The 26347-nt window shown below is 42.5% G+C and overlaps 1 protein-coding gene across 1 annotated transcript in view; it reads left to right on the plus strand.

The window, feature by feature from the left end:
* Positions 1-23139, plus strand: part of MDGA2 (MAM domain containing glycosylphosphatidylinositol anchor 2) — a 548385-nt gene extending 525246 nt beyond the window's left edge. Inside the window, exons 16-17 of the mRNA XM_042446600.1 lie at positions 19580-19685; positions 21772-23139. Of these exons, the coding sequence (XP_042302534.1) occupies positions 19580-19685; positions 21772-21860 (195 nt within the window). The 3' untranslated portion in view covers positions 21861-23139. The remainder of the gene's footprint in view (positions 1-19579; positions 19686-21771) is intronic.
* The last annotated feature ends 3208 nt before the right edge of the window (positions 23140-26347 follow it).

Here is a 26347-nt window from a genome sequence, read left to right on the forward strand (position 1 = left end):
CCTTTATTTATGAAGCGCTGTAAATTTACACAGCGCTGTACATACAATCTTTTAGTTAGACGGTTCCCTGCCCTCAGGCTTACAATCTAAAAAGACATGACACAGAAGGAGAAGGGAGTGGTGGAGGGAGAGGGTAAGAGGTCCAGCCGTTCCTCTCAACCTCTGAGGCCTGGACCAAGGGAGATGGACTGCAGGGAGGGCGAGGCTTCATAATGGATGGTTAATCATTTTCCAGGGAAAATACATACTCTCAAGTAGGATAATACATATACAGTACATAGCAATACCGGAAATGGTTCAATAAACAGGCACCACAAGAACATCAAATAGTAAGCGACAATTATGCAATGCCTGGGAAGGCTTTTCTGAACAGGATGGTTTTCAACTCTGTTTTGAAGCTGGTTAAAGAAGTGATGGCTTTTGCTCGTGGGGGAAGAAGGTTCCAGGAGTGAGGGGCAGTGAGTGAAAAGGGGTGAATCCAGGATGGGGCAGAGGAAATCCTGGGCTGAGACAGTAGACCTTGATTACCAGAACGGAGGGCCCTGGTGGGAAGGTGAGGAGAAAGAAGGTCTGATAAGTAAGGAGGGACCAGTCCATGGAGGGCTTTGAATGTCGACAGCAGGAGCTTATACTGAATGCGGAAAGGGAGGGGGAGCCAGTGAAGGGATGCCAAGACAGGAGAGATGTGGTCAGAGCGGTGGGTGGAAGTGATAATGTGTGCAGCTGAATGCTGGACAGAGATTAAAGGACGGAGGTGAGAAAAAGGAAGTCCAGCCAGGAGGACGTTACAGTAATCAAGTCATGGGATCACTAGGGCATGGACCAGGATCTTGGCAGTAGAGGCGGAGAGATATGGTCGGATTTTGGCAATATTGTACAAAAAGAATCTACAAGCCTTGGCTGTGGTCTGGATCTGAGGGACACACGACAGAGAAGAGGCAAAGATAAAACCAAGACTGTGGACTTGCTGGACTGGTTGAATGGAAATGTTGTCCACAGAGACAGAAAAGGAGTGTTGAAGGTTGGGCTTAGGAGGAAAGACAAGAAGCTCCGTCTTGGACATGTTGAGCTTCAAACGCCGATGGCGCATCCACTGTGAGACAGCTGTAAGGCAAGACGAAACTTGCTGTTCAAGCCTTGGAGAAAGGTCAGGGGCAGAAAGATACAGCTGGGTGTCATCAGCATACAGATGGTAGGAAAAACCAAAAGAGCTGATGAGTTTTCCTAGGGACAGTGTGTAGAGAGAAAACCACCCTGGCCCAATTCAGGAAGGACTTGAAAACCTTCCTGTTCCAACAGGCATTCCCCGATTAAGATCCTGTGGGCCTCCCTCCTCTTCCGTGGCCAAGAGGTTGGGCTATGGGGCTTTTTTGCCTGTTATTTTTTATTGTTTGCATGAATGGCTTTGATATGTTTGTATTTTATAATGTTTTATTGTACTGTTGTTTTAACCTTGCTGTAAGCCGCCCTGATCGCAGGAAGGAGCGGGATAAAAATAAAAACTTTATTATTATTATTAAGGGGACCCAGAACAGAGCCCTGGGGAACTCCAACAGATAAGGGAACAGGAGAAGAAGTCTGACCTCCTGCAACTACTGCAAAAGATCTGCCAGACAAGTAAGATCTAAACCAGTCAAGAACAGAGTCTGAGAACCCAAGGTCAGAGAGTATATAAATAATAATAATAAAATCTTTATTTCTATCCCGCCCTTCCAAGAAGATCAGGGCGGCTTACAACAGTGCAACAGGTGCATACAAATACAAAGTTAAAAGCGCATAAACATCAATATACAAAATAAAAACAGCAATAAAAGCCCCATAGCCCGTCCTCATGGCCACGGAAGAGGAGGGGAGGCCCACAGGATCTTAATCGGGGAATGCCTGCTTAAATAGGAAGGTCTTGAGATCCTTCCTAAATTGGGCCAGGGTAGTAGATGAGCGGAGCTCGGTGGGCAGCGTGTTCCAAAGGGCTGGGGCAGCTGTAGAAAAGGCCCTTCTAGAAGTAGAAGCTAACCTAGCCCCAGGCACCTTCAGCAATTGCTGCCCAGATGTTCTGAGGGTGCGAGGCGGATTGTATGGGGAGAGGCGGTCCTTTAGGTATCCTGGGCCCAAGCCATTTAGGGCTTTGTAGGTAATAACCAACGCCTTATATTGAGCTCGGAAGCGGATGGGCAGCCAGTGAAGGTCTTTAAGTACAGGTGTTATGTGGCTGGTCCTGGATACGCCAGTGACCAGCCGGGCTGCCATATTCTGTACCATTTGAAGCTTCCGAGTTTGGTATAAGGGTTGCCCCATGTAGAGTACATTGCAGAAGTCCAGTCTCGAAGTTACCAGAGCGTGTACCACAGTTTCTAGGTCCCTCCGGTCCAGGTATGGGCGCAGCTGGCGAATCAGCCGGAGCTGATAACAAGTGCTCTTGACCGTCGCATTCACCTGAGCAGTCAGATGAAGCGACGAATCAAGAAGCACCCCCAAACTGCGCACGGAGTCCTTCACCGGGAGCGTGACCCCGTTCAGGACAGGTGGAACCTGTTTTTCCTCATCCAGCCCATTACTGACTCCAGACAGGCCACGAGAGGAGAGACGCCATCCCCGGTCACTGCATCAGTCGGAGACATAGAGAAAATAATCTGGGTGTCATCAGCGTACTGATAACCCCGCGCCCCATGTCTCCGGATGATCTCTCCCAGCGGTTTCATGTAAATGTTAAATAGCATGGGAGACAGAATGGCTCCTTGAGGGACCCCAGTTTTAAGGGTCCGCTCGCTGGAGCACACGTCTCCCAGCTGCACCATCTGGGACCTCCCAGAGAGGTAGGACCGGAACCACTGGAGCGCAGTGCCCCCGATTCCCACCTCAGCCAGGCGTCCCAGAAGGATACCATGGTCTATGGTATCGAAAGCCGCTGAGATGTCCAAGAGCACCAACAGGGACACGCTTCCCCGGTCAGCACTCATATCCACTCGAAGACAGTGATCAACGGTGTCAAAGGCTGCAGACAGATCAAGAAGGATGAGAACAGAGTAAAGGCCATTAGCCTTGGCCTGTAAAAGGTCATTCGAGATCTTGGTGAGAGCTGTCTCTGTAGAATGCCTTGGGTGGAAGCCAGACTGAAAGGGATCGAGGATGGAATTGGCTTCAAGAAACTCAAGACAGCGCGAATAGACAACCCGTTCCAAAACCTTAGAAAGAAAGGGAAGAAGAGAAATCGGACGAATAGGCTGGCATCATCCCAAAGTCATATATCAAGATGAAATTGTCTAGAAATTTATTGGACCCTGTTTTGATTATATCATTTATCACACATTTTCTTTTAAAGTTGCATAATGTTAGAAATACAAGATGGGATGCATCTACACTGTAGAAATAATACAGTTTGACACCATTTTAACTGCTTTGGCTCCATCCTACAAAATCCCGGGTTTTGTAGTTTTTGTGAGGCACCAGCAGTCTTTGGCAAAGAAGGCTAAAGACTTTGCAAAACTGCAAATCCTAGGATTCCATAGGATGGAGCGACAGTATTTAAAGTGGTGCCAAACCTCATCATTTCTGCAGTGTAGACACACCCATGGTCTAATGGGAACCAATGTGCTGCAATGGTTTGAGTGTTGGACTAGATACCTGGGAGATCCATTTTCGAATCTTCTCTGCCGTGGAGACAAACTGGGAGACTTGGGCAAGTCACATTCTCCCAACAGCATCACACTGCTGCAAGAGACACACATAGCTATGGGCAACTCTAGCAACCCAAGGCTTGGCTCTGTATCGGATAGATTCCTCTGTTCCACTGGCTGCATCTTTGGCTTGCTTATCCATCACACTTCATTATTGGCAAACAAATTCATATTGTTGGCTTTATTTAGCCAGACATTCATTGAGAATCCATTGCTTTAGTATTGCAACTGACTTGATGCAAATTTCAGCAAACGGAGAGGAAACAGCGACTCAGGAATTGCCAAAATTCTGGTGCAATTTGTCCCTAATCTGGACAGCTGATAACTATTCATATCCCATAAAGGACCATAATATATGCACCAAAATTGCCCCCACTATGTGCTTTGAGAGCCAAAATATCCTTGGCACCACGATGGGAAGTTGGGCTTCCACCTGCATTATGGCTGCAACATGTTGGAGCAAAACGAAACAAGACAGACGAACGAACAAAAAGCAGAACAGTTATGATAATTCCACCCTGTTTATTATCCATTGACTCAGAATTGAGCTACATGCGCCATCTTGAGTCACTGTATTTGGAGAAAGGCAGGATATAAGTAAATAATAATAATAATAATAATTTGTTTTATTTATATACCGCTATTCCAAAGATCATAGCGGTGAACAGCAAGTAAGCTAATTAGCAAGTAAGCTCATTTGCCCCCAACAGTCTAGGTACTCATTTTAGCTCCCTCCTCGGAAGGATGCAAGCCTGAGTCGAGCTTGGCCCTTTGGCTGGTCTTGAACTCGCAACCTTGTGGTTTTGAGCGAATGGCTGCAGTACAGGCATTTACCCACTGCGCCACCAGGGCTCAATAATAATAATAATAATAAAGGACCAATCTAACCTCTTGGGGTGGCAGGAGATTATGTAAAATCTTTGGCAATCAAATGTTTTGGAATCTTTGAGAACCAGAAGTATAAAAAGTTGTACTGGACTAATTTTTAGGGTGCATTTGCACTGCAGAAATAATGCAGTTTGACGCCACTTTGACAGCCATGGCTCAATGCTGTGGAATCTTGGGATTTGTACTTTTGTGAGATATTTAGCCTTCCCTGTCAAACACCTCTGGTGCCACAACAGACAACACTAAGAAGCCATTGCTTTAGTACTGCAACTGACTTGATTCAAATTTCAGCAAACAGAGAAGAAACAGCATCTCAGGAGTTGTTTAACTTCTGATGCAATTTGTCCCTAATCGGGATATCTGATAACTACTCACATCTCATAAAGGACCGTACTATATGCCCCATAACTGCTCCCACTGTGCCTTTTGGGAGCCCCAATATCCTTGGCACCACAATGGCAGGTTGGGCTTCCAGCCACATGGAAGCATGGCTGAAACATAACAAGACAAATGAACAAACATAAAAACAGAGGACAAATATGATCATGCCACTTTGTTCATTATCCACTTACTGTGAATCAAGTTGCATGCAGTTAACAGAAGGTCAATTTAATATCAAGGATTATGTAAAATCTTTGGCAATCAACCTTTCTTGAATCTTTGAGAACCAGAAGTATAAGAAGTTGTCCTGGGTTAGTTCTCCAGGGCTGCATCTGCACTGCAAAAATAATGCGATTCAACACCACTTTAGCTGCCGTGGCTCCATCCTATAGAATCCTAGGATTTGTAGTTTGTTGTGGCACCAGAGCTCTCCGTTCAAGAAGGCTAAATATCCCACAAAAGTAGAGATTCCAGCATTCCATAGCACTGAGCCATGGCAGCTAAAGTAGTATCAAAGTGCATTTAGTCTGCAGTGTGGATGCAGCCTCAGTCTTCGAGAAAGGCAATGGAAAACCCTTCTCTGAATAAGTATTGCAAAAAAAACCACAAAACCATAGGAGAACATTGTCATAAGACAGAGCTGACTGAAATGCAAATAAAAACAGCAGCACCAAATTTTAGGAATCATTGAAAACATCAGAAAACTCCTCAGAATGCTAATAAAATCAAGGGACATGTTAACAGTTAATGGAGAACAACTTGGCAAAGTTAATATTAGGCATGGATTTCTTTTCCCCCAGCATGAGTCCTTATCTCTCTTATTATTTGTGGTTGCAAAGATACTGTGTTCAGTCATTCTAAGGAAAACAAATCAAGAATATGAAATATCAAAGCCAGACCTCTATGGGTGATTTAAATCTGTAAAGAAAGTCACCATCAGAAATGGGACCTTTATTGAATACTATTCAGTGTATTTAATTAAAGCATCTCAGTATGGACCTGACAAAGGTGCCACATGATTGAGAAATAGGAATAAAGGTCTTGAATCAGAAGAAAGAAGGCTCCTTGATGGAATCATCATTCAAACTGACAGCCATGGTAGAAATTAAACATTGAAAATATTTTGCAATATTAGAAGTGTAGGATATTTAATGCAATGAAGTGAAATAGATGAAATAGTGAAAGGTTCACCTTAGGGTCCCCATAAGTCGGAAATGGCTTGAAGGCACATAACAACAACAGCAAAGAATCATTGAATCTTTGAGCCTGTGCAGCCTATATGTGTTTTATACTAAGAAACTTGTTTGTGTCTGAATAATAATAATAATAATAATAATAATAATAATAATAGAATCTTGGAACTGGAAGCAGTTGCAAGGACCTCTAGTCCTGCCTTCCACGCATGAAGACACAAATAAAGCATTCCTGAAAGATGACCAATCCTTGTTTAAAGATGTCCAAAGAGGAAGAGTCCATCCCCTTTCAAGGCAGTCTGCTCCATTGTAAATAACACCAAACCAACCACTTACATACGCACACAAGGCAAAGCAAGGTTTGTCCCATTAGACCCTTATTTGAAAGGGGACAGTTCACATTCAGAAACAACCAGTAGGTTAAATACCTTAAAGACACTATCATATTCCCTCTGATCTGGGAAGCTGTGAGATATTTCGCTTTCCATGTCAGAGAGCTCTGGTGCCACAACAAACGGCAAATCCCAGGATTCCATAGCATTGAGCTATTGTAGTTAAAAATAGTGTCACATTGCATTATTTCTGTGGTCCAGATTAGACCTACATTGCGTAACTTTACGTATACTCAGCAATGTAGCAGAAATGCTAAGAAACCCTGTTAGTGAATTGCAAAGATGCATAACAGGGCACTGACAGTGGGCATCAGGAATGATATGATGTCCATCTCATGTATCAGTCCAGTTGTGCACCGGTCCCAGTGTGCAACGGTCACTTTTCTGGCTCTGCTGTGTAGTAACATGACAGAAGCTCTCTACTTGATATGGACGTTATGAAACTGCCCAATTTTGATTCCTGCAGACATAAATCCACTTACGAAGATGTAACTCCCCAACAGGATTCCAGCTGTTGTTTATTTCCACAAAGTGATATTTCTCATTGTCGAACTTGTGGAAAACAAGCAACAAAATGGATGAACAAAAACAAGTTCCCTATTCACAGAGAATCAGTGGAGGAGAGAAATAGGAGGAAACAATATTGGCATTTGATGCTAACAAATTGGCCTCTAGAGCCTCACTGCAGGAATTTGTGGTTCAGAACTGTTCCTTAGAAGAGTATATACGACTTAGCTGCTACTCTGGGACATGCTGAATTCCATACATGTCCCTACATCTGTGACGAAAAGTTTTTGTTCCAGCCAGCTGCATGTCAAGGCTTTCTATTGCCCAGTGCGCTGTTAGGAGGCATCAATAGACGTACAGTGTCTAGATCAAGGGAACTAATAGTGCCACTCTATTCTGCTTTGGTCAGGCGTCACCAGGAATATTGTGTCCAGTTCTGGGCATTACAATTCAAAAAGGATGTTGACAAGTTGGAGCATGTGCAGAAGAGGGCTACCAAAATGGTGAAGGATCTGGAAACCATGCCTTATGAGGAAAGACTTAGGGAGCTGGGTATGTTGGTCCTGGAGAAGAGATGGGTAACGGGTGATATGAGAGCCCTGTTTAAGTATTTGAAGGGGTGTCAAATACTTTTAAAAAGACAGTCTATTTTAAACCAGGGCAATGGGCTTTGGGGCCTGGACGAGTCTGGAACTGCCGGATCAGCACCTGGACTGGCTTATCCTGGCCCAGAGCTATTATCCTGCATCCTCTGCTCAGGATGACATGAGGCCGTAGGGAACAGGGGGCTTTTGGCCCATGCATTCAGCCCCTCGGAAGCATGATGGGGGACATTATTGTGTTTTGTTTTTCAAAATATATTGTTTCATGGTTGCTGTAGACAGCAGGGACAGTGATGCTAAGCAAATATGGTTGGAGGTGAGAATGGCGAGATAAAAGTTCAACAATCTCTGCAAGGGATGTGTTGGTCCTCACATCGCTGCATACTCACCAGCTTCCCCAATTTAGCATGCACAGTCCCAGTTAATCCTCTGCAGTCCATTTTCATTTGTTTTTAAAATGTCCTAGACTGCCTCTCCTCTTTAAATTTCCTCCCTTCATCCTCAGCTGCCTTCAGTTGCTGTAAACTGAGTTCCAAGTGCAAAAGTAGTTTGCAGTCAGTTAACTCAGCAGGGAGGAGAGGAGAAGGCACAAGCTGGCCTTTGCCAATTGGCTCAAGCAAAAGCAAACTGCTGCAGCGTCTCCTGTCTTCTCTGTTCTTTCTCATGAAGAACTTTTGCCACTTGGACCACAGTCTGCCATTGCTTGGCCATATGTATCCCAATTTCCATCTCTGAAATATTGAAAGATATGTTGCCAACACTCCGGTATTTAGCTGTTAAGCACAACAGATGGTTGACTTTTGTTGAAAGGGATTCCTGCCATGACCTCCCTTCTGTCCCTCCTCCAACACCTTTTGTCCCACCTGTCAGCTCATATTCACTTATTTTTTTATCTTTAAAACTCATCTTGTGCATAACCAACACTCAGGACCCTTGGGAGGCACGCAGTACCCATAGCAACATAGTTTGCAGTATTTTTCTTTTAAAAGCTGCAAATTGACAGGCAAAAATGGACACAATTATGGACCTAAGGCATTGGTGGAGAAAGGAAACCATGCGACAGTGAAGAAAATCCCACTTCAGAGGGTCTTTTCTTAGACTCTCTCCTCATCACTTGCAGGAACCAACTGAGTTCAAACAACCACACTGATCAGGCAGCTCCATTGGGAAACGTTCGTCTCTTTGGAGTACAAATCGAAGCATCTTTTTCCCCACCATACACTTAAATTGATGATTATGCATCAATATCGGACTTAATTTTGCAAAGCAAAGCATTTTCCTTTCCTTTGAATATGACTCTAAAGGCTCCTTCAGTAAATGATTGTCAGATCTTTCCCCAAACAGGTCCAGGAATTCAAGGGACCTGCATCTGTCAGAATTCCCCAAATTCTTTCTCCTGTGCAAATACAGAAGGTGTGGGGGTCTTGCTCTCTTTTGCATCTGGATCAGAGGACAAAATGGATCCTTTTGCATTGTACAAGAATGCTATGAGAGCTAGCATGATGTAATGGTTTGAGTGTTGGACTATGACTCTGGAAAACAGGGGTGGAGCCCTACTGGGTAACCTGGGACAGGTCACACCCTCTCAGACTCAGGGCAAGGCAATGGCAAACCTCCTCTGAACAAATCTTGCCAAGAAAACCCCATGGTAGGTTTGCCTTAGGGTCACCATAAGTCAGAAGTGACTTGACGGCACACAGTACAATCCTGTTGGTATTTTATAATAGCATAAATTCCTCTGTGGAAGTGTTGGGACATTTTTCTCTCATGGAGAACAACTGTATTCCACTCAGAGTTGAGGAAATGGAGTTTCATAGACTCATAGAATCCTAGAGTTGGATGAGACCCCCAGATGTCTTCCAGTCCGAACCCCTGTCATGTCTTAACCTTCTCTTCCCCAGGCTAACCATACCCAGCTCCCAAAAGTAATCTTCCCAGCCACTGAACACCCTGTATTTAGCATAGATCAGATTGTTCATAGAATCCTAGAGTTGGAGGTGACCCTAAGGACAGTCCAGTCCAATTCCATTGTGCCGTGCAGGAAGACACCATCCAAGCCCTCCCTGGGAAAGATGGCCATCCAGCCCCTGTTTGAAAACCTCCAAAGAAGGAGACTCCTCCACTCTCTGGGGGAATGTGTTCCACTGCCAAACAGCTCTTACCATCAGGAAGTTCCTCCTAATGTTGAGGGGGACACTCTTTTACTGTAGCTTGCATCCAGTGCTCCATGTTCTGTTCTCTGGAACAGCAGAACACAAATTTGCTTCATTCTCCATATGACATCCCTTCAAATATTTAAACATGGCCATCATGTCACCTCTTAACCTTATCTTCTCCAAAATGTAGTGCCAGTCCATATGGATGTGACTGGTGAATGGGTGTGGATTACATACTATATATGGATGAACACTGCCCATGGATGTAAAAAGGGCAGGATGGACTCTCTAGCCTTATGGCCACCATCCTAGGAGAAGGAAAACTCGAATCCCAAACCCAGGCAGATGGTGCTTGTCTAACCATGTAAGGTCAACCATCTAAGAGAAGGAAACTCTAACCAAACCTACGACCCGAGGACCTCGCTGCCACTGTCCATGCTTGTCAAGGCCTCAGCAGACAAACCTCTGTTTTAAAGGGTGAGGCCAGTTCTGTGCACGCTGCGCTCCACCAGAAAAATCCATTGCACAGGCTCGAAGGATACATCCAACGTCATCAACACGCTTGTAGAAAGCATGGATGAATCCTTCTTGAATCTTCGTTCGCGAAGTAAAGCCAAGAAGCCCATGGATGCACACCATGCATTAATGCTTATGGATGGAAATATACACATACCTAATGTCATGGTTGATCTGTACAATGTTGTCATTCAGTACAAGAGTTACATAGCACAACCAGTGTGCAACTGTTCGTGCAGAAGTTCATTCTACACAACTCTCTCCATTTGCTAAGGATGCAGTTTACTCTCCTGTGTGTCCACCCCAGCCCCCACCATTTTCTTATTTCTAAGCATAAAACAAATTTAGGACCATGGAAACATCGAACAAATAAAGCAAAATAAATGTCAGCACAGCTGGGACTTTAAATTACATTTTTAAAAAAAGCAGCTCCGGCTCCAACCAAACTTTATTTTGCATTTAAGAGCCTAGATGGGAAAAGACATAAACCTCCCAGTTAATTTTAAGGGGAGTGAATCAGAGTGAATCTTTTTCTGCAGTAAAAGTGATCGCTCCAACACAGAAATTAAAGCTTTTTATAGGTTAATTCATACACTGAAGTGCATCCTAGATTTATTTTATGCTTTCCTGGCCCACATATCATCCACCAAGGGTTTTTCATCTCAAGAGGGGATTATGGATGCTTTACAGCAATCCCTGATTCAAAATGGCTCGGAAAGACAGGGATAAATTCTAGCAAGAGCTTCTCCTATAAAAACTATTTTAGCACTGTTAAACTGTTTTTAAACTGTATTTTAAACTACTTTTTTTAACTGGAGCATGTCCAGAGGGGGGGAGCAACAAAGAACTATGAGGAGCACCGTAGGGAGCTGGGTATGTTCAGCATGGAGAAGAGAGTTATGTTGCATCCACATTGGAGAAATAACCTGGTTTGGCACCACTTTAACTGCTCTGGCTCGAGGCTATGAAATTCTGGGAGTTGGAGTTTGTTGTGGGCCCAGAGCAGTTCTGGGGCCACAACAAACTCCAACTCCCAGAATTCCATAGCCTTGAGCCAGGGCAGTTAAAGTGATGCCAAACCAGGTCATTTCTCCAGTGTGGATGCAGCCTTCAGAGAGGACATGAAAACCATGTTCAAATATTTGAAGGGAGGTCATATTGAGGATGGATCAAGCTTTTTTCTGCTGCTCCAAAGAGTAGGACCTTGTCTGCATGGGCCAAAAGCCAATGTCCCCTCTCTCATGGCAGCATCCTGTTTGGACAACGCAGGGCCCAAACCCTGTTTCTGGTGCAAACAGTCTGGATGAGCTCCAGCACATTCTGGGAATTGTAGTTTGAAGTGGCACCAGAGCAATCTGACAAAGAAGGCTAAATGTCTCACAAAACTACAAACCCCAGAATTACGTAGCATTGAGCCATGGCAATTAACGTGGTGTCAAATTGGATTATTTCTGCAGTGTGGATGCAGTTTGGTTTCATCAGCTTCTTAGTTTGCTAACTATGGGCCCAAACAGACAAGCCAAAATAAAGCTTCTTTGGAGGTATGCTGTTTAAATGACACACACATCTTAAGAGGCCAGAAGCTGTGCCTAAGCTATGCTCCAGTCCTTAGGACTGGAGTGTAGTTTTGATGTGGATCATGCATCATTTAAAGAGCATACCTCCAATGTGACAAGAAGCAGCTTTATTTTGACCTGTCTGTTCGCTCCCTAAGTAAAGTCTCTTTACTTAGGGACTTTACTTAGTCTTTACTCTTTACTTAGGGGCCGAGTCACTGGTGGCACGGTGGTTAAATGTCTGTACTGCAGCCACTCACTCAAAACCATAAGGTTGCGAGTTCAAGACCAGCAAAAGGACTCAAGCTTGACTCAGGCTTGCATCTTCCACGGAGGTCGCTAAAATGAGTCCCCAGATTGTTGGGGGCAAATTAGCTTACAGTTGTAAACCGCTTAGACACTGCTTAGGCAGTACGAAGCGGTATATAAATGAAGCCTGATTGTTATGTTTTTTGTTTGTCTCTTGGCCTCATTCTCCCTCACAAAAAGTCCTGATGGAAACGTCATTCACCCATTGGGCTCCAATTGCTGCAGAATGGACCTCCTTCTCCCCTTGCAGCTGATTGCTGATAATCCTGACTAAATAGCAATCATAAATACAGAATAGGTATCTAGATGTATTCATACACATTCAATACCAATCCCCACAGCACCCAAAGAAAAAGATACACACTCATAAGGGAAACTTACACATGTGTCTGTCACTAACAGGATGCCATCCTCTGTGTGGGCTATCTGTTAAAATTCTTTGGAGTTGTTGGCTGGTGCAAACATAGCCATAGATAACACACTGTATCCAGAGTTGGGTATTTTTGAGTGGATAACTCCTGTCCCAGTTTCACGGAATCCAGTTATATTTCTGGGAGTGGTTCCAAGTGGTGTTTATTACTTTTGAAGCCCTAAATGTCTGAAAGGTTGTCATCAAATAGAAGTTGGAAAATGGACCACACAGAGAACTATGCAAGTCAACACAATCCATTTCTCTCCCACATCCAAAAAATATCTTTTCGGTCCTGTAAACCCACTTGCACAGCTAATTTTGTATTTGGGAAATGCAGAGAATCAGTCTCAATGGGTGCAGTTATTTCCTTTTAATGGAAGCATTGCAACAGGCATCTGCAAGGTCCTCCTGGGGTTCACAAAAGGCTCACAACAGTACATGTGAAAAGGAACTAGGAGCCTAGTAAACCACAAATTGAACATGAATCAGTAGTGTGATGCAGCAGCTAAAAAGGTCAATGCAATTCTAGGCTGCATCAATAGAAGTATAGTGTCTAGACTGAGGGAAGTAATAGTGCCACTCTATTCTACTTTGATCAGGTCTCAACGCTGATCCTGTGTCCAGTTCTGGGCACCACAATTCAAAAAATATGTTGAGAAACTGGAGCGTGTCCAAAGGAGAGCCACCAAAATGGTGAAAGGTTTGGAAACTGTGCTTTATGAGGAGAGACTTAGGGAGCTGGGTAGGTTTAGCCTGGAGAAGAGATGGTTAAGAAGTGATATGACAGCCCTGTTTAAATATTTGAAGGGATGTCATGTTGAGGAGGGAGCAAGCTTGTTTTCTGCTGCTCCAGAGAACAGGACCCGGAACAATGGATGCAAGATACAGGAAAAGGACCCCTGAATTGTTTCTGCTTAATATGATAGATAAAAAATATGATAAAATCATAATATACTTGGTCACCTCTGCAAGAATCTTATATGCCGAATATTGAAAAAAAAGCACAAATACCATCTATAGAGGAATGGCTAATGAAAGTGAGAGAGAATATGGACATGGATATACTTACGTCATTGATGAAAAATGAATCCTCAAAAGATACAATAAGGGATTGGGATTGTGTAAAGGAATTCTATAAGAAGCAAGGATGGACCTTTAATCTAATGTAATTTGCTAAGTTGTTAAAAACATGACTGTCTTAGAAAAGATGATAGTAATCTTAAAAGTCACAGTTTCATTTTTCTTTCCCTTTGTAATAACAATGTATTTAAAGCAAATAGAATATCTGGCAGGAAAACATGTTTATAATTAGTACCATAAATTTAACACAAATACACAGAACCTTTAATTACTGGTAAATTATGTAGCTGGGGACTAGAGTTATAAATGATCATGACAAGGATGAAAGAATGAAAACTGGAAGTAGACGAATAGAGAATGTTCAATATATCGCAAAGAAGCTCTTTTTTGGTTTTATGTTTTATGTTAGATGTGGTTAGAGATTAGGATTTATTTGTAGTAGGAAGTGATGGTGGATGTTGTATTTGTTGTGTTATGTTATTATGACTGTGTATGTTTGTCTTTTTCAATAAATAAATAAAAAAAGATACAGGAAAAGAGATTCCAGCTCAACATTAGGAGGAACTTCCTGAGAGTAAGGGCTGTTCGACAGTGGAACGCACTCCTTCCTCGGAGAGTGATGGAGTCTCCTTCCTTAGAGGTCTTTAAGCAGAGGCTGGATGGCCATCTGTCACAGGGAAGATTTAGACAGGGTTAGACTGGATAACCCTTGGTTATGCTTCCAAATCTAGGATTCTGTGAGGTCACCGCAAATTCTGTCTTTCCAGTGCCTCCAAGGAAAGGGGTATAATCACACATTTGGCTGTTCCCCCTAGGCTCCCCCAACATGGAAATGGGGAGGCAGAGAACTGAAAAGATGGGTTTACAGCACTTGTTGTTCAGATTTTAAGCCTATAGGCAGAGAACTGTCAAATTAACAAATTGTAAATTGCTCTGAGAACCTTTGTGGCTGAAGAGCAGGGTCTAAATACTACTACTACTAATAATAATAATGATAATAATAATAATAATAATAATAATAATAATAATAATAATAATTTTTTGGCCATTGCACAGTTGTTCTACAATTCCAGCCTGTGTAACAACCAAAATAACTATTAGGGCTCTCAACTTTTATTTTGCTGGCTTAGTATTTTGCATTTGGTGTTGTTGGCCACTTGAGAGCAAAAGAGAAATGTGGGTCTCTTCGCATCTGGCTGCTGGAGCCAGTCAAAATGTTGCACTGATTCATTGGATGTGCATAAAAGTGTAGTGCTTAGGCATAAATCTCTGTCTGTATCTGAGCAGACCAAAGAGGGGATACCTGTGAAAATGACAGAAGTGGCTTTGCACATCCCAATCCAAGTAGCAGCATTGCCAGAACATGTGGTTGGGATCCTTTTGCTCTTGCAATTAAATAATTTTATGGAATATTTGGGCATTTTTGTCAGATATGCAGTGTTTGCACTTAGTTCAAGATTGCAGAAGTGGGTTTGCGCATGCAATGATGTGGCACATGTAGAAGTGCTTTCAGTTGCATTTTTTGTGTCTAAGGGTATTTCTACATTGACCAGAATACTCTGGGCTACTTCTTGCATATTCTGCACCCTCAGCTGCCCCCAGTTACCCTTATTACCTAGAGCAATGTGGGGCAGCTGTCAAGGCACCCAACACTGATCACAAGTTAGCTCCTCATTATGACCTCAGATGGAGTGGCTCTCACCCATGACAGTGGTGGCAGGTGGCACAGTGGGATACACATGTAAACAGCCGCCCTCATCATTCCAGAGTGAGCAAAATGTAATATTTTTAAAAATTCAATTTAAGGAGGGATTGGCCAAGATTCAGGGCAGAACTGCCCTTCTCATGTGAAGACAGTGGGCCCTTGGTATCCGCTGGGATTTGGTTCCAGGACTCCCCATGGATGCCAAAATCCATGAATGCTCAAGTCCCTTTAAATACAATGACATAGTGAAATGGTATCCCTTATAAAAAAATTGCAAAATCAAGGTTTGCTAGTTGGAATTTTTAATTTAAAAAGAATACTTTTAAACCCTGGATGCTTGGATCCATGGATAAAAAAAATCCGTGGATAAGAAGGGCCAAGAGTTTACTCTCAAATTGGGAATTTGGCCCTACTTTTGTAGATGAGGAAACATGAGGGTACAGGGAAACTGAATGCAGGTAACGTAATATGCAGGATCCAGCACCAGTTATACAAGTAATAATTGATAGAGACTGCCAAGTATGTGAAAATGTGTGAACTTTAATTGGAAGAAATAATATAAAGAGCACACACATACAGGTAACTTATCCAAACAACCAACATACAGAGATAACCAAATGGTGGAGTGAACTGGGATAGCAGACCTAAGAATCTTGACCAGCTTGCTACGTGGCGACCAAAATGGTGAAAGGTCTGGAAACTACCAGGCCCTTTGAGGAGGGACTTAAGGAGCTGGATATGTTTAGGCTGGAGAAGAGAAGGTTAAAAGGTGATATGATAGCCCTGTGTAAGTATTTGAAGGGATGTCACACTGAGGATAGAGCAAGCTTGTTTTCTGCTGCTCCAGAGAACAGGACCTGGAACAATGGATGCAAGCTCCAGGAAAAGAGATTCCATCTCAACATTAGAGGAATTTCCTGACAGTAATGGCTGTTCGACAGTGGAACACACTTCCTCAGAGAATGATGGAGTTTCCTCTGGAGGTTTTAAAACAGAGGATGGATGCCCATCTGTCACAGGAAGGGCTTGGATAGTATTTTCTTGCATGGCAAAAAGAGGTTGGATGGATGATTCTTGGTGTCCCATCCAGTACTAGGATTCTGTGATTCCAAACAATAGCCAAAACTGTTGGTGGAGTCCTCTTCTTTGGAGGTTTTTAAACAGTGGTTGGATGGCCATCTGTCAGGGGTGCTTTGATTGTGTGTCCCTGCATGGCAGAATTGGGTTGGACTGGGTGGCTCTTGAGGCATCAGTTATTCTACTTGGGAAAAGGTCTATTTGTGCTGCCTAGATAATGGGGGAACTCCATTTTAACAGTTAGAATCCAGCAGCATCTAAAGGGGTGCTCATTCTTTTCTTCTGTCTTTCCAAGTTCAACTGCCAGGTCTCTGCCCTGATTTAACACTGAGTAACTGGAACTAACCACTTTTCAGTTTCTCTCTCTCTCTCTCTCTCTCTCTCTCTCTCTCAAAGCATCTCCACCCAAAATAAAAAATAACAACATTGAATATTTCCATCAGTAATTGTGCATACGGGAATATTGATCATTTGATCAATAACAGAGAACAAAGTAGCATGCATCATGGAGGTATAAATCTTTCCTTGTTTCTTCCTCACATGCAGGAACAAACCATTCCAGATATTTTCTTCCCTCTGAGTGAGAGTACAAGCATTGGGGGGGGGGGGTATTTATCTGCTTATTTGTTCAATCCACTTGTATGGCCCTTCCTTTCTCCTGAAGTGGCTAACAACTGATTTTAAAAGAATACAAATTAAAAACAATGCGAAAACATTAATAAAGTATAAATATAAGATTTAAAAACAATGAAACAATGTATGAAGTTAAGAAACTAGACATTAAAAATATTGAAATCCATTAAGAGGCTATCCACCTTAAAACAGATTTGAACTGCCTTAAAAGCCCAACCCTAATTAGTTTGTAAAGGCCTGACGATATGAAAATGTTTTGACTGCCTTGGAAGGAGAGCAAGGATGGAGCCCCCAGGGCCTCTCCAGGGAGGGAGCCCCAAAGTCGGGGGACTTTTGATGATTTTCTGGGGTTTCAAGACTTTTTTCCTTTAAAAATGTTCAGTGTTTCACAGCACTGCAGTTCAGATCAGTGTGTAAGTCCTAACTGTGTATTCATAAATCTACACCAGGAAACCCCAAGGTGCGATGATGGACATTACGCTTTCTCCAGTATGCAGGCTGAGTCTCCCTTATCCAAAATGCTTGAGAGCAGAAGTGTTTTGGGTTTTGTCAGATTTGGGAATATTTGACTTTGCTGTTGTTGTTGTTGTTGTTGTTGTTGTGTGCCTTCAAGTCATTTCCAACCCTAAGGTGAACCTCTCATGGGATTTTCTTGTCAAGATGTGTTCAGGGGGTTTACCATTGCCTTCCCCTGAGGCTGAGAGCATGGGATGTGCCCAAACTCACCTTGGGGGTTCATGGCCGAGCAGGGATTCGAACCCTGATCGTAGTCCAATAGTCAAGCCACTATGCTGCTCTGGCTCTGTACATAATGAGATCGCTTGGAGATGGGCACCAAGTCTAATCATGAAACTCATGTATGTTTCATATATATCTTATGAATAGAGCCTAAAGGTAATTTTATAAGCAACAGTTTTAATAATTTTGTGCATTTGTGAACACTGAACCATCAGAAAGCAAAGGTGTCACAATCTCATGTCACTGTACTACAACTGACACCGTACTACAACAATAAAAATATAAAACTTCATTAAAACAAATCCTCTACTTGTACATCACTCTTCTAAAAGCCTAAAACTATAACAGAACACTTATTTTTCATATATTCAATCAACACCTTCCATTCTTTCTTAAAAGGATCCAAAGTTTTCTCATGTATCAACAGTCAATTTAAAATTATACCGTTTTAGCAACCAAGCTTCTTAGGAAGGGATTGGTGTCTCTTTCCAAACAATGAGCATTTTTATAAATCCTGCCACCTGACTCTGGTCATTATTTTGCCAGGCCATTTTGCCAGGGTTTATTATTTTTTCCAACACAGCATCTTGAGAATGACCCTTTTCTTGCCAAGAACGAACAAGAATATTCTTCACATTCCTGTTACCCAATTACTTGTTTGTTTTTTTCCAGTTTGAGCACAATAGAAATCCAATTAGCACTTTCAGTGCAAGGCAACAACCAGCTCTGGATATTGTGGTCTTTTGCCCAACATCCACTTTTCAGGGTGATGCATTGATAACTTAAGCGATAGCCTGGCATTGTAGGGAATAACCACCCAACAAACATGTTCATTGGGAACCGAATCCATCTTTGCCTTGGAAGTAAACTCATCTGCAGCCTAATAATCCCATCTGTCATCCAAAAACTGATGAACGCATGTGTTCCCTCTACATGTAGGCCTACTTTTTTGGACATAACGTAAAGTCTACATTTAGCCAAAGTTTGCAGCAACAGAGTTGAACATGCAGTGTCACTGTGCATGTGATGCCATTATGCATTGCACATGTGAACACACTCTGTTCATTGTATGTTTTAATTGTCAATTTCACATTTGTTCTTCACATTTAGTTGCATAGTGTTGCTATCCAGGAATCCACAATTGTCACATAACTATGTGAATCTAACATTTTGCAGTGTCTTCTGGGTGTAGGATCTCAACCCACCTGATATAGCATGGGGAATAAATAACTCAGTGTTTGCTGTTTTTGTGTGTCTTCAAGTCATTTCTGACTTATGGTGACCTTAAGATGACCCTATTATGGGGTTTTCTTGGCAAGATTTGTTCAGAGGAGGTTTGCCATTGCTTTCCTCTGGGGCTGAGAGATTGTGACTTCCTCAAGGTCACCCAGAGGGTTTTGTGGCCAAGCGGAGATTTGAACCCTGGTCTCCCAGAGTCATAGTTATACAGTATATATTAATTTTTGCAGTAGGTATTAATCTGAATAAGTGAACTGCTACACAGACTTCCTGAAGATGCGCATACAGACTCATGGAAAACAGAAATACCCACAAAACTAACTCAGAAGATTTTACTGTCTCCCTATTTTGAGTGAAAGTTAGCTAGAATTCAGAAACATCAGCTACCAGGAAAGAAGCAGCCGTTGATAAGCAATTACTTTTGCACCAGTGATAAGCAATTATTTTTCCATGTCATGTTCTCCTGCACTATCCCCCTGATAGTTTCTTTTCTAGGTTCATACTGTCTTGTTTCTTTGCAGGTTATTTTTGAAGGGATCCGTGGCCGTGGCATCGAAGGAGACATTGCCATTGATGACATATCCATTGTAGAAGGAGAATGCACAAAATCGGATTACGTGAACAATCGTAAGTGGGATACCTCTGGGCATAATTATGCCCATTCGTGCCCTTTCAGTAGTGCGCCAATCCGGGTGCACCTCAATGTATCTTGATAGATGGTTTAATATAAGAACAAACTCTTTTTTCTAAGCACAACAGGGGAATAAAGTCAAACAGCTCTGAGGCCCTTTGTACAGTCCAGTGGCAAGGAAGTGCCTTCCTAGTTACCGGGTCTTCATCCAGCAATGCAACACAAGAGTGATGGAATTATCATTGGCCAAAATCCTGTATCAGCTACTTAGGCCCAGTACACACTGGCGCTGAAACGCCGTCCCTCTTTGTTGCGCATCGTTGCTGCAACAACCAAACAGCAACAATACTCAGACAATACTCTAGGCAGCTTCTTCCTTAGGACGTCATAAGGACTGTGACCCAGCCCTATGACCCCCCTCCTGGCACAGACGTTTGGGCACTCAGACACCCATACATCATGGACACGCCCCCCCCCCCCCGGGGTTGGTGCCTCTCAATAATGGCACCACCCAAACATACTATGGCTCAGGAGTGTACAGTTGCTACACTTTCCCAAGCCCTAGTTTTGGCCCCATGACGGTGCTTCTCGCCCGTCTCTACTGGGCCTTAGTTACGTATAAAAAGGAAGAAGACAGTGGGAAAGGGGGGAAATGCAACAGCACCTTTAAGACTCTCTGGTTTTTATTTTTGCATGAGCTTTCATGGACATAAACCCACTTTATCATTTGCAGTACAGAATGATAATAAATGCTTAGAGATAGAGCATGTTTACATAGTTGCGGGAGCAGGATTGAATATAAGAGGATCCAGAAAGATGGAAATTGTGTCCCTTACTATAAATTTTCAAAGGGCTACATAAAGTGTACAGTATTTTAAAGTATACAGTGGGCCTTTGGTATCCATTGGGGTTTGGTCCCCTGGGTATCAAGTTCCATTAAATACAATGCTGTAGGAAAATGGTGTTGCTTAGATAAAATGGCAAAATCAAAGTTTTCTTCCAGTATACATACATACATACATGCATACATACATATGGGGATCTTGAAACTGTGGTACATGCTCTGGTAATCTCTCGGTTAGATTTCTGTAATGCGCTCTTCATGGGGCTACCCTTGTACCAAGTTCAGAAGCTTCAGTTAGTGCAAAATATGACAGCCAGATTGGTCACCGGTTCATGTAGGTTTGACCATATAACACCTATCTTAAAAGATCTTCACTGGTTTCCCATTTGCTTACAGGCACAGTACAAGGTGTTGGTTATTACCTTTAAAGCCCTATATGGCTTGGGCCCAGGTTACTTGTGGGGCCGCATCTCCCTATATAATCCGCCCTGCACCCTCAGAACGTCAGGAAAGAATTTAATGGAAACAACATCTACTAAATATGTGTCAACCTTGCAAAGTGCCTTTACTACAGCGGCTCCAAGATTGTGGGATAGCCTCCCAGAGGAGATTTGCTTGATAACCTCCCTGGAGTCATTCAGAAAGGCAGTTAAAACGGAACTTTTCCATTGAGCATACGCCCCTGATATGACATGACCAAGAGTTTTCTGCCGCCTTATGTCTGTTGAATTTATTAATTGTTTAATTGTTGACGTTTTTAATGAATTAATGGTTTACATGTGTATGAATTATATTGGATATTTGTATAATTTCAAGTAGTCTGTAACCCCACTTTGATCCATTGGGAGAGGCGGGGAAACATAAATAAATTATTATTATTATTATTATTATTATTATTATTATTATTATATTCAGTGTGTGTGTGTGTGTGTATGTGTGTGTGTGTGTGTGTGTGTAGCCTTGGATGGTTGAATCCATGCCATGGATACTGAGCTGGCTTGGGTCTCATATCTGGCTATAAATTATTAATTAATATTTAATTTATAACAGCCCTTTTTTCTAACTCTTGGGGCCACTTTCCAGAGGAAAAGTGGGCACAAGACTCCTGAACTGTTAAAGACATTGATTGATTGATTGATTGATTGATTGATTGATTTTCTAGTCTGAAGTTTACACTGAATTGCAAAGGGTCTGACCAACGCAAAAGGCTGCTAACTCTTGCTCTCCTTCCCTTTCAGATATACCTTCAGGTGCAGGCAGGACACTGCCCCATATACGGATTTTCCCCGTTTTCCTCCTTGTGTCTGTCTTAAGTCATCAGAGGTGACCTTATTCTGGCAGAGGCTACAACACAGATGTACCACGCACTGGCATGAAGAAAAGAGAACATTTTTAAAAGAAACAAACAAAAAACTACCAAAGATTCCTCCACGGACTGACTCAAATATGTTTTTTTCTTAATAAAGAAGCTAATGAAGGAGAAGAAGAAGAAAAAGAAGAATCAAATATATATACATACATATATATATATATATATGAAAAGGAAGAATTGGGGGTTTATTTTATAAAAGATAAACCCACACCCGACACAAACAAACCGAGGGGATTGCGGGTGCCTCATCGTGCCATGGCCCACCGGCGGGAGCGAAGGAGAGAGACCTTCAGGTGCTTTTTTCTGGTTAATTAGTGATGAAAAGAGAATTAAAAGAGACACACAACACACACACAACACACACACACACACACACACGGTCTCCGTTGGAAGAACTCTTGTCAAAAGAGCTACAGAAATTCCTTGTCAAAGCACAAAGTCATGGCTTGTTTTGTTTCAAATGAATAGTTTGCTTGTTGCCATGGAACCCTAATGGCTTGCCGAAAGAGAGCAATCTCTTGAAAGAAAAGATGGAGAAAGAGAGAGAAAAAGAGGGGAAAGAGAGGGGAGGGGAATCCCACACCTCACTGAAAAACAGGGTACCGGAGGAGCTGGGTGTTTGTTTTTATTCCTTTCCGTTTTCCCCAAGGGATTATTATTATGACTATTGTTTTTACATCGAGTCTGACAACGAGTTGCAGTCCCTTTTCCTGCCTCTTGTGGCCGCCTTCCAAAGGATATGGCGCCCCGAGGCTCCTGAGCTGTTGAAGACATTCTGTTTCAGTTCCTCATGGCAATGCGAAAAGCAACGGTACGCGGTCTCCACTTTTGCATGCATTTACGTAACTCCAGGGCGTACGAAGACGACGACAACAATGATGTGGACTTGTCCGGAGTTTGCTTGCGGCCACTTGAACACATCGAAACACCCTCCTCCATTCCCCTACTAGAACGACACCCTCCCTCGATCCGTCCGCCTTTCGTCCGACCCGTACCCCACTCCGCCGACGCCGACACCTTGACCGAAACCATCCATTCCGAACCAAGTGACGAAAACCAAACTACCATCTTTTTTTCTAAAAATGCCATGGAAACCAAGTGCCTTCAATGATAACAAGCCTGAGAAAAAAAAAGGGGTGGGGGAAAAAGAAAACCACACAAACGCATATACACACAGAGACACATACATACAAAAGTTCCAGCGGAGAGGAGCTTGCATCAAACTGTTTGGGGGGATTTGTCATTGTCCTTGTTTTCTAAAGCAAACTACAGAGCAAAACTGGCTGGAGAAGAAATGTGGGGAGCCCAAGCAAAGGGATATCCAGAGGTTCTTTCTGGAGATGGGTTGACTTGAAAGTTGCGCCCTTCTTGGATAGTCCTTCAAAAACAGCCATGGACGTGACTTTTGTGTAGGGAAAGGGAGCCGTCCCTTGTTTTGGGGACTGCAAAAGTCAGAGCTGAAAGGGCTCGTGGGGAAAGAAGGAGATGGTGGAACTGACACACATGGACACATGCGAGATTTTGTTTTTTTCTTACTCTAACCTCTGTGCGAAACGAGACTGGTCCTAACTTTCTAGCAAACTGAGACAGAGAACGAGCGCGGGGAGATTATGGTGCGTACGGGAAAAGACAGGGCAGAACGCATACGAACTCTTTACAGTGAAAATTGCAGGCTGGCTGACCTGGTTTCAAATCCCCGACACGGAGAAGAGAAGGCCTCTGCCCTTTCATCAGACTCTGTGAAAAATTGTGAAATATTATTTTATTATTTTAGCAAAAATTTAAAAAAAAAATGACAAAACAAAACCACTTTTACAAATAAATAAATAAAACTTGTAAAAAATTATTTTCAGCTACCTGGCTCCATCCCAGACCTTCTACTCCGCCAATGTTCCAATACAGTGTAAAATTTCCCCTTCTCTGAGTTGGTCAATGAAAATTTGAAGAACTTTGCCCTTCAATTCTGAGCTTTTAACTTCATTAAAAAGAGAGAGAGAGTTTTGTCTAAGCAAGAGTTGTTGTTATTATTATTATTATTATTATATGTTCTTTCGATACCCCAGGTTGAAACAATGGGGGGGGGACTGATATGCAAATAATTCGGATATTAAAAGGAAATGAAAAAATAATAACATTTGAAAACATTGATATTTTAACAAAAAAGCACAAAGAGATCCAGGAAAGTGACAAGGCTTGATTTTTTAAAACAAATCTGTAGAAAAAAAGTTTGTGCTAATAATTCAGTCATTCAACTGAAAGAAATAATTTTACAACTATGTTCAATAAAGCTTATTTCCAGGTAAGGCATGGTAAGTGGTGTTTGTGTTTGTTGAACAATTCAGGCACTCCCTGGCGGTTCTCTTTTTGTTTCCTGTGGATCAGTTGGACCTTCTTGAATTACTGTACAGTGTTTTGGGAAATAATCCTAAACTGCATCGATAGGAGTGTAGTGTCTAGATGGAGGAAAGTATTAGTACCACTCTGTTCTGCTTTGGTCAGGACCCATCTGGAATAACACTGTGTCCAGTTCTGGGCACCACAATTCAAAAAGCCATGTGTCCAAAGGAGGGCCACCAAAATGGTGGTAGGTTTGGAAACCATGAAGACTTATGAGGAGCAACATAGGGAGCTGGGTACATTCAGCCTGGAGAAGAGACCATTAAGGGGAGACATGATAGCCCTGTTTAAATATTTGAAGGGATGTTATGTTGAGGATAGAGCAAGCTTGTTTTCTGCTGCTGTAGAGACTTGGACATGGAGCAATGGGTACAAACTATAGGAAAAGAGATTCCATCTGAACATTACGAAATATGCTATGGTGGTTAGAGCTGTTCAACAGTGGAATGCGTTGCCTCTGAGTGTGATGGAATATCCTTCCTTGGAGGTTTTTAAGCAGAGGCTGAATGGTCATCGGTTGGGCTTTGTGCTTTGACGTTGTCCTCCTGCACGGCAGAAGGGGGTTCGACTGCATAGCCCTTGGTGTCTCTTCCAGCTCTAGGATTCTATCATTCTCTCCATTGGTCTCCATCTGCCAGCAATTTGGAAGCCAATGGTGGAACTCCTCATCCCCCTGTATGAGTTGCCCATTTGAGTGATGTTGGGTGAAGCCTACATGGAAACACACAAGGCCCAGTTGCAAAACTGACCAGTTCCTGCAAAGGGATCTTGTAGCATCTTTGAGACTAAATGAGAGAAGACACTGGTACATAAGCTTTTGCAGGCAGGGATGTATCCACACCGCAGAATTAAAGTAGTTTGACACTACTTTAACTGCCATGAATCCACCCTATAGAATACTGGGATTTGTAGTTTGGTGAGGTATTCAGCCTTGTCTGCCAGAGAGCTCTGGTATCAAACTAGAAATCCCAGCATGTAGGATAGAGTCATGGTAGTTAATGATACAAAACTGCTTTAATTCTGCAGTCTGGCAACACCCTAAGAACTTTATCATGCTACACTGTTAAGGCACCATGTTGCACTTTAATCACTATGGGAACATCCTTCAGGGTCCCGGGATTCACAGTTTCAGTCGAGGCATTTAGAATTCTCAACCAGAGAGGTCTTGGCTCTCACCAAACTATAAATCCCTGGATTCCACAAGGAGGGAACCATGGCAGTTATAGTGGGATAATCGTGCTATAACTGTTGTGTGAGAAGGAAGTGGGTCTGCTTCATCATCTGCAAAGACTTCTGTAAAAGCTTATGCTATCAACTTCTTTCAGTTCATATTAAAGATCCCTTTGCAGGTGTTGATATAGAGTAAAACAACCATCTCTTTGAAAACAGATTGAGACTCCATTATCAGGAATTCAGAATTCTCAAATATTCCAAAATCAAAACTTGTTTTTTGGGCGGCTGAGCGAGCGACACCTTTGCTTTCTAATGTACACAAACTATTTTCATGCACAAAATAGTAAAAAATATTGTGTATAAAATTACCTCCATGCGATGTGTATAAGGTGTATAAGAAACATAAATGAAAGTTCATGCTTAGACTTGGGTCCCATCTCCAAGATAACTCATGATGTGCATTCATGTGAATACAAGTATTCCAAAATGCAAAAGAATTCAAAATCCAAAACACTCCTGGCCCCATGTATTTCAGATAAGGGAGACTTGGACTGTACTACTTACTGTCTGAGTCTTGTAAATTAGTTTTTCCCACAAAGAACTTTGGGAAGTAAGGTCATTAATGATTTGTTTAAGGTGTTTCCAACTTTTCCAAAATACATCTAAAACCCAATCCACTGAAAGACTTTTGTGTTTATAAGTAGAATTATACCCATGTATCATTTTGCTGAATTGGCAGCCAAAAGCATATGCTGAAAGTGTCTGTAGTTACCCATCCAAAGATAATCCAGTCAGCATGTTTAATGGTTTAATTGGGATGGACATCTTCATTCACAGTCAACTAGTCCTGCATTCATGTCTAAATTCATTGA

Source organism: Sceloporus undulatus, chromosome 1 (assembly GCF_019175285.1).
Source record: "Sceloporus undulatus isolate JIND9_A2432 ecotype Alabama chromosome 1, SceUnd_v1.1, whole genome shotgun sequence".
NCBI lineage: Eukaryota > Metazoa > Chordata > Lepidosauria > Squamata > Phrynosomatidae > Sceloporus > Sceloporus undulatus.